This window comes from Squalius cephalus (assembly GCF_949319135.1).
Source record: "Squalius cephalus genome assembly, chromosome: 20".
NCBI classification, from domain to species: domain Eukaryota; kingdom Metazoa; phylum Chordata; class Actinopteri; order Cypriniformes; family Leuciscidae; genus Squalius; species Squalius cephalus.
The window spans coordinates 4,538,690-4,548,355 of NC_137141.1; the positions used below are offsets into that span (position 1 = coordinate 4,538,690).

The 9,666-nt window shown below is 42.0% G+C and overlaps 1 protein-coding gene across 1 annotated transcript; it reads left to right on the plus strand.

Annotated features, from left to right (window-relative positions):
- LOC307148206 (serine/threonine-protein kinase pim-2-like) lies at window positions 1-5,416 on the plus strand (the record flags this gene model as incomplete). Its single annotated transcript, XM_079853561.1, has 10 exons — window positions 1-34; window positions 264-386; window positions 1,014-1,060; window positions 1,213-1,444; window positions 2,538-2,723; window positions 2,880-2,974; window positions 3,116-3,160; window positions 3,379-3,760; window positions 3,847-4,026; window positions 5,369-5,416. The coding sequence occupies 10 exons, from the start codon at window positions 1-3 to the stop codon at window positions 5,407-5,409; spliced, it is 1,365 nt and encodes a 454-aa protein (XP_079709687.1). The 3' UTR covers window positions 5,410-5,416.
- Between the last annotated feature and the right edge of the window lie 4,250 nt (window positions 5,417-9,666).

The following is a 9,666-nucleotide window of genomic DNA, read 5'->3' on the forward strand; positions in this document are numbered from 1 at the left end:
ATGTCGACGGCTCGCATGATGGATGAAAGAGGAGGTGAGTGCTTTAATTTTTCATTTATGGTTTATGGTATGATGTTGTACAATGACTGACTACATTAATTAATGTGAAGAATCCATTTGATCACATTTATTTGATTCCTTGCATGTGAAATAAACTTTTGAATTTGAGTAACTGAAGTAAAAATTAGTAATTGACCAGAGACATTGATTATTGATTATTATTATTAAAACATTACTAATTATGTGAAATATTCCATCCTCAGACGACCACTCCAGATCCAGGAGAGCTGCTTTCTCTCAGACGGCTGGTCAGGAGGTTTGGACGAGGGCGAAGCAGAACCCAGATGATGGACGTCGGTCCACTTCGTCTGAACACTCTCGCAGAGGTCAGAATAGGCTTTTAATAAAGAAGTGATGGCTTAGTTTCTACTTCTATTTTCAATGGCTGATTTGTCTAACTACTTTAGTACCAACTAAAGTAACGGTAACACTTTATTTTGATGGTCCCTTTTGAACATTCTGTCGACTATCAGTAACTTTGCAACTACATGTCAACTAACTCTCATTAGAGCATTAGTAGACTCTCTGATTAATATCTGCAAACTCTTTATTGTGATGCTCCTCCAACAGACACGCTACTGACTATAAGTAACTTTACAACTACATGTCAACTTATTCTAACCCTAACCCTACCAGTCTACCAATACTCTACTAATACTCTACTAATACTCTTCTAATACTCTACTAATACTCTACCAATACTCTACCAATACTCTACTAATACTCTTCTAATACTCTAATGAGAGTTAGTAGACATGTAAGTGCAATGTTACTTCTAGACAACCGAATATCTTAAAGGGACCAAAATAAAGTGCAACCAAAGTAACAATTTGATGTGGCCACTGACATTGATTATTAATATTATAAAAAAATATATAAAACAAAAACAGTTTTTGATGTCTGAAATGTTCCATCCTCAGGCCGCTCCAGATCCTGGAGAACTGCTTCCACAGAGTCTTCTACGGGCATCACGTCCTCCTCGCGTTCGTTCCTCTCTGAGGTATATTTATATTTGTATAGCGCTTTTCACAATACAGATTGTATCAAAGCAGCTTCACAGTATTAAATTTAAATAATACAACAAGGTTTGTTTCTAGTGAAATTTATTGATTGATAAAATTAAATTAAATATTCCCAACATATCCCCAAAAGGTCCATGTGGAGAGGAGGTGTAGAGAGTCGTTGAGTCTGAGCAGCCGAGGCTCGTACAGCGTCGAGTGGAGGTGGAGTGGCGATGGGTCGGAGAGCCCAAACCAACAGGGTTTGTCCAGGTCCGACAGCCTCGAAGGGTTTCTGTGTCCTCCACTGCCGGGTCAAGTTCCTTCAGATGGCCGAACTGCTCAGGGGGCCATGGAGGCTTCTCCAGTGAACAAGAGCCCAACAGGTGAGACTGAAATAAGGCTGGGCAGTGTAAAGTCTACAGAGACAGATGTTGCTATTTCATGCATAACTCATTTTTAACATGTTAATGTCCGGTCACATTTACTGTCACATTTACTGTTGCTCAGCAGAATTTCGCTGAAATTTTCTTTCTGATTTTTATTGTATTTTATTTTTTGGTAACACTTTATTTTGATGGTCCCTTTTGAACATTCTGTTGACTATCATTAGAGCATTGACAGTTAAGGGAAATCTTTTTTTTTTTTTTTTTTTTTTAATTGGACATTCATCTAACATTTTCAGAACATTCCGAGAACGTTCAAAAGTAACGTTCCCATAATGCAAAATTCTAAAATAGAATGTTCCTTTAACCAAGATAGAACATTTTTGAAACGTTGAAAAAACTGGACGTTTTGAACATTCAGGGAACATTTAGAAATAATGTTTCCTTAATTTAATTGGAATGTTAGCAAAACGTTCTCAATAAGGCATGAACTCGATGGCACTTGCGCTGTCTGACACACACCAGAAACACACACACAGAAAGCCGCTTCTCACACAGCATACGATCCAGAAAATAACTATATTGAATTGTCAAAATGGCTGTCGTGCCGAGCATTACAGAGTCGGATATGTCATAAATAAGACATTGCTATGCATTTAATAAAGTCAATGTTTAATATAATATAAATATATTTTAAGATATGGCCCATATGATCTTTGCCATTACCAGAACTGAGCCACATGTGCCAGAGTTGGCCAAATGAAGCCTGGAAATGTATGTTTTCTTTTTAATAAAAGATCAGATAAAATAAGAAAATGAACTTTATCGTTGACAGGGAATCACCAGCTCCGCCCTCGTAATCATGATAATTGTGAAATAAAATGACTATTAATATTGTGAAATATGATATTGGGACATTTCCTCAGGCATTAAGCAGAAGTCAGGGGGATAGCGTGAACAATTCCCATTACTTTAGATTTGTAACATTATAGATAAGAATTTAACAGTAAAATGTAAGTTATTATATCTTTGCTTAATTTGACGTCAGAGATGTGTCTAATGTTTGTTTTCAATTGTTTTTTCTTCATTTCAGAAAAAGCTCCAGAACGCAGGAAGAGGAAAGTGCCTGGTTGTCTCCTCCGGCTCTGGAAGGCGTTGAAGTGTGTGTTCTGCTGCTGTTCCTGCAGTGCTGTGGATGTTGTGGAGGCTTTCGTTCCTCCAGCAGATCCTGACCCATCATCAGCCGCTCCAGATCACTCCGGCGTCAAGCCACATAATGGTCAATCATTATTTCTCCAACATTATTTTCAACAGTATTATCTTGTTTTCCACTCAAAATAAGGCTTGTTTTTAGAGAATATTAATATTATTTTCTCAGCCAGCGCTGGATCTAGCAAGCTAATAATTGTCTCATATTTTTCTGTTTGTTTTTCAGAGTCCTTTGAGTCTCTCTATAACATGGAAAAGATGATTGGAGCCGGAGGATTTGGCCGGGTGTACCTGGGAACACGCAAATTTGATGGCAAAAAGGTCAATCTTACTGAATTGTACAAACATTTTGCTCTTGCAAAACACATTTAAAACAATTTACAGATGTTTAATCCTTAGTGCAAGATCAGGCGCTTGAAAACTGTTACTGGTATTGAAACTGGGATGTTTTTTTTTTTGCAGGTTGCCATCAAGCGGATGCACAAGATTCACAACGATCTTAATATTGTAAGTTGTCTAAAAGCTGAATGTGTGTTGAGTCGTTTAAGTGCAGATTACTGTAGTTAATACACCCGTAGGAAGCTTTAGGTGTAAATGTGATCAACAAAGCCTAGAGGCACCAAAGAACTTTGAGGCTCTTTTGAACGTATCTAAAAAGATCAAAGAAAAGTACATTTCAAAATGATGATTTTTACCCAGCTAACCTTCGGTCTGCTTCTCTCTAGCCTGGGAATCCCGAACCTCTCGTTACAGAAGTGGCGCTGCTGATGATGATGAGGCGAGAACCCATAAGCCCCTTCGTCATACGACTATACGAGTGGTTTGAAGATCCTAGAGATTTCACTCTGGTTATGGAGTATCCCGAACCCTGCGAGAGCTTGCTGGACTTCATCACTCGTAATCATCAAGTGTTTGAACCAACAGCACGGGTCATCATGAGACAGGCTGTGCTGGCAGTGCAACACTGCATCCATCGAGGTGTTTTCCATAATGACATTCATGCGCAGAACTTCCTGTTGAGGAAAGCACCGGTACAGCTCAAGCTGATAGACTTCGGCTGCGGTCAGCTGTTTAGTAGCGATGGCTACGAGAGCAAAATATACATTGGTGAGCATTCTGGGAGTGTAGTGACTTACTAATTACTTGATGCTTTAAAAAAAAAGCTCAACAATGTGCAAATGTCTTTCTTCCAGGAGTTGCGGATTACCGCCCACCTGAAGTCTTGACAGAGCCTCGATTCCACGCCGTCCCAGCAAACGTCTGGTCTCTAGGAGTGTTGCTGTACAAGATGGTGAACGGATGTCGTCCTTTTCGCAATAGAACGGAAATCACACAAGCCAAAGTTACATTTCAGAACACCAGCTTATCCAAAAGTGAGTTCATAATATTGATAACATTGATAAACACACACATAATAAAGCAAAGGCTTTGTACAGAAACAGTTAAAGGTGAAGTATGTAAGATGTTTTATATATAGCGAGAGTTTGGGGCGAGAGCCATGGGAAAAGAAATGCAGCTTTAGTTACAGAAGTGAAAGCCAGAATTCACTGCATTTATTCCTTCAAAGATTAAACCGGTCATGAACACGTCAAAGTGAACAGAGCATTGTGATGCGGAAAGGCACATTTACATAAAGACAAACGCAACACAGCTGAAATTATTACTAATATGTTGGACCTGAAACATGCCTTCACATGAACCAGTAAGAGCTGCGCTTGTGATGTTTGAGTCGGGGAAGACGCGATGAAGGGAAGAAGGGGCCTTTGCAAGCTTTTTTGAAAATATGCTTTATTTTGTCATTTATTCACTAGTGTCGCAGAAACGACATACTTCACTTTTAAACTAAAGATAAGGAATATTTTACAGTGTATTAATCATGTTTTAGATGCTGTTTTCAAAAATGCCAGGTCACATGGTCATGCCTAACCAGCTCTCTCCTTATTAAACTGTGTCCAGAATGCAGGGATCTGATTAGCCAGTGTCTAGCCCGGGATCCAACTAAACGCCCGACGTTAGAGCAGATGTTACAACATAAATGGATTAGTGATGGTCTACAGTAGATTGGAGAAGTTCAGGAGATTCACTCGATCAGTTCCAGGTGTGAGGAAGTGTAACAGGCAGAATAGGATTATTATCTTTTGTCTTAAATTCTGGATTATTTGTAGTGAGATTTTCAAATTTGTGTTCATTGTAATGTTCTTGTTATAGTTAAAGGGATAGTTCACCCAAAAATGAAAATTCTGTCATCATTTACTCACCCTCATGTTGTTCCAAACCTGTATGATTTCCTTTCTTCTGCTGAACACAAAAGAAGATATTTTAAAGAAGGTTGGTAATTAAACAGTTGCTGGTCCCCATTGACTTCCATAGTCAATTTTTTCCTACTATGGAAGTCAATGGGGTCCATCAGTCGTTTGGTTACCGACTTTCTTCAAAATATCTCGTTTGTGTTCAGCAGAAGAAAGAAAGTCATACAGGTTTGGAACAACATGAGGGTGAGTATATGAGGACAGCATTTTCATTTTTGGGTGAACTATCCCTTTAAGTCACCTTCATTTATATAGCGTTTGATACTATACAGATTGTTTTAAAGCGGCTTCACTGCAGTAAACTGGAGAATAACAGAATCAGTGAACCAAGCAGAATTCAATTCTGTTCTAGCTCTAAGAAATCATTCATGAGTTGACTTGTTCATATCATCTTTGTATTGGATAGGAAATAACAGACTTGCTGAGAGCTCTGAGCTCGAGACTTGACCCGAAGCCTGAAGTCCAACACCAACCTGCCAGAAACTCAGAGCCTGTCCACGTCTGAGCAAGAACATGAGAGACTGAAGACTGGAGAGAAGTCATCAAGTCATCACAGCCACATTTGCTTCATTTTAAAGTCAAGACAGTCATCTTTATTTATATAGTGAGTAGTATGAAGCTCCAGTCCCGCACCCAGAGTCCCGCATTCTCAGACCCCTTGTTTTTCGAGACAGCGCCTCCTATTGGATCGGATAAACGTGATGAACTTAAGCCAAAACGTGAGTATCGTCAATTTTATTTAGCGAATCATACCAATAATCAAACTACTTTATAGCTCATCGATACACCAACATATGAATAGTCCATTTAATATTTGTAAAGATAGTTTGTTACAAAATTTGAGCCGTTAATGTTTGTTTTTTCGCCTTTTTTCCCCAAAAATATTTTGATAGCTAACGTTAGCCTTTAACCTTGGACTTTTTGTAGACAAGCCATTGTAAAAATTTGATTCAAATTTGTTGACATTAAAGTAGACCAATTAAATACATTAAGTGTGTTAATATCAAAGAATGTCATCATTAATTATTTAATCAGATTTACCATTTGACCTTTTTTTAATTACCGGACCTTTTCTCCTAAAACTATAAATTGAATTAATTAATGCCGGAGTAATTATTTTACGTTATATAATTTATGTAGAATACTTAAATTAGTTCTAGTATTAAAATGAATCAATATTAATTTAACTGTGATATGAAGTTGTTGCCAGCCATTTACAACTCATACAATTGCCTAATAATCAAATGTACTGTGCCTTCACTGTGTATTAACCAGTCTATGGTATTAACATGTGAGCTAGAATGTGTCATTTGGCCTTTTGTTTGGGTTCCTTGTTTTAATTTGTATTGACTGAAATTTGACTGTATGGGCTCTGTGGGGTGGTCTTAAAATCTGAATTTGAGTTTGACTCTCTTTTTTTTTTTAAAGATGGATAAAACAATTCAAAGGAGGAATTCACTTCCAGAAATCCAGAAATGTCATAAATGCTGCAGTGATTTTCACTGCCCATTCTGTGCCCCCATATATTTCACACCCACAAAGCTGTCCAAAGTTCAAAAACATCTTAAGGGACACTTCAACAGAGCAGTGCAACATGAAGGTAACATTTGCAAACATCTTTTTTTTTGCTTTTTGAAAGATCATAAGACTGTGTGTGACAGTGCAATCGTATGCTGTTGTGTTCCAGGGTACATCATACATCGATGCGGTCGCCCCTGCCGAACCCAGCAACATTATCATTGCTTGTACTGTCAGTCAACAATTTTAAGAAAGCCAGATTTCATCACACATTTAGGATCCTGCAAATGTCAGAGCGTTAAGAGAGCAAGTGCCACTGATGCCTGTAACATCACACCCACTGCTGTGGCAACTGCCATTGCTGTTCCAGCTACCACAGCCATCGCTGCCACCTATCATTGTGCCACCTACTGTTATGCCGCCCTTTGCTGCCATCCCTGTGCCGCCCACTGCTGCGCCATCTACCACAGCCATCGCTGCCATCCCTGTGCCGCCCACTGCTGCGCCATCTACCACAGCCATCGCTGCCATCCCTGTGCCGCCCACTGCTGCGCCATCTACCACAGCCATCGCTGCCATCCCTGTGCCGCCCACTGCTGCGCCATCTACCACAGCCATCGCTGCCATCCCTGTGCCGCCCACTGCTGCGCCATCTACCACAGCCATCGCTGCCACCTCTGTGCCACCTATCATTGTGCCACCTACTGTTATGCCGCCCTTTGCTGCCATCCCTGTGCCGCCCACTGCTGCGCCATCTACCACAGCCATCACTGCCATCCCTGTGCCGCCCACTGCTGCGCCATCTACCACAGCCATCGCTGCCATCCCTGTGCCGCCCACTGCTGCGCCATCTACCACAGCCATCGCTGCCACCTCTGTGCCACCTATCATTGTGCCACCTACTGTTATGCCGCCCTTTGCTGCCATCCCTGTGCCGCCCACTGCTGCGCCATCTACCACAGCCATCGCTGCCATCCCTGTGCCGCCCACTGCTGCGCCATCTACCACAGCCATCGCTGCCATCCCTGTGCCGCCCACTGCTGCGCCATCTACCACAGCCATCGCTGCCATCCCTGTGCCGCCCACTGCTGCGCCATCTACCACAGCCATCGCTGCCACCTCTGTGCCACCTATCATTGTGCCACCTACTGTTATGCCGCCCTTTGCTGCCATCCCTGTGCCGCCCACTGCTGCGCCATCTACCACAGCCATCGCTGCCATCCCTGTGCCGCCCACTGCTGCGCCATCTACCACAGCCATCGCTGCCATCCCTGTGCCGCCCACTGCTGCGCCATCTACCACAGCCATCGCTGCCATCCCTGTGCCGCCCACTGCTGCGCCATCTACCACAGCCATCGCTGCCATCCCTGTGCCGCCCACTGCTGCGCCATCTACCACAGCCATCGCTGCCACCTCTGTGCCACCTATCATTGTGCCACCTACTGTTATGCCGCCCTTTGCTGCCATCCCTGTGCCGCCCACTGCTGCGCCATCTACCACAGCCATCGCTGCCATCCCTGTGCCGCCCACTGCTGCGCCATCTACCACAGCCATCGCTGCCATCCCTGTGCCGCCCACTGCTGCTAGCAGAATAGTTGAGTATTTGGAGTTAACTACAGGTGTCCAGTTCCCCTCAGCCGATACAGTTTTTCATGGTTATCTTCATTTTGAAGCTCTAACAGACCATGAATATCAGTATTCTTGATGGACCTTCACAAGAAGCCATCTTTTCATCTGTCAGGTAAAAAACGCTTTTAGTTTACGGATTACACAAAGGTAGACCATGGTTTATTCAAAGTTTTCTTCATTTCCTTTAGTGGTTGACCTTGCACAACCTCCAGAAGATTTTAATGGAGATGTGGATTCAGAACAGTTTTGGAAGGCACTGACAGAGGAAAGAATTGCCCGTGGATTTGTTTCAAGTAAGAAAGCAAATCTACCAGCAATTATTAAATGTCACACCTATGTAGATTTATATTTAATAAGATAAGACAAAAGGTAAAATGCTGATTTCTACGATATACTGACATGTTTTGTTTCCCAAAGGTCAAAAAAACAATCCATTCAGTGCTCCTCCAAGTTTTCACTGTTGGGCACCGTGGATAGGGAGAAATACACGCGCTCAGACTGTGTTCTTGACACAGAGTTTGAGAAGATCCGTCCAGCAAAAGCAGCAGAGGTCTCTGAGATAATAGAGGATCGTCTGAGAGATGAGCTCTGCAAACAGAAGGTAAAATCTCTATTCAATGTTGTCATTATTTTATGTTGTTGTCCTATTAAGGGTTAAGGGATTCACTGACACACATTTCCTTTAATAGGTTAAGGGGATTAGAAAGAGTGTGGTTTGGATGCCACTGGATCTCGATCTGACCTCCCTTTAAGTCTTTCGCAAGAAATGAAGTCACGAGAGGCATATGACAAAGGTTTTGAGAAAATTTGGGCTGCCTCAGGTAAACCTCAATATTGCAAATGAGAACAGTAATAGCTGTAGCTCTAAAATATACAATGTGACATTGATAACATGATTAGGTCTTGCATGAGTATACAAAGGATTACCGTTTCTAAAAATCTGCTTTTCTTTTCTGTATTTGCATTTATTTACAGGTGGTTGGGCTGTGATTATGTGTCCGTGTGGCATTGTCTACAGTTTGAAATGCAACATCCGACCAGAGAGCCCGCGTGATCTTGCGGACATGCTTCTGTCATGGAAGCATATTGCCGAACATTGTCATCTACGACTTTGCACGTGGACTGTCAACCCACACTAACCTAAGACAACCACAGACAATACCCTTCACACCATTTGTAGGGAGGTTAATGGACCCAACTAGCGAAAGCCAAAGCTGGAAACGTAAAGGTGTCACTACCCTGGCTGACATGCAAAAAGGAAAATCCTGACCCTGATGGCCACCCTATTACTGGTTCAGCAGAACATTATGTTCTGTATGACCGGTTCCATGAGGACAACACAAAGGACGCTCGAGATTCACTGCGGAAGCTTCGCCTGGTCCCGCAACTGGCTGGAAAAGTTATTTGCAAAATACTTCCTAAACATGGCTTTGCCGTCGACTCGTGTGTTCCTCATGCGAAGCATAATTCACCATTACAATATTCGCAAAAATGAAGAACGACTTAAGCACATGAAAAAGGAGTTTCAGACAAACGTTCTAATGAATGTCCACAGCC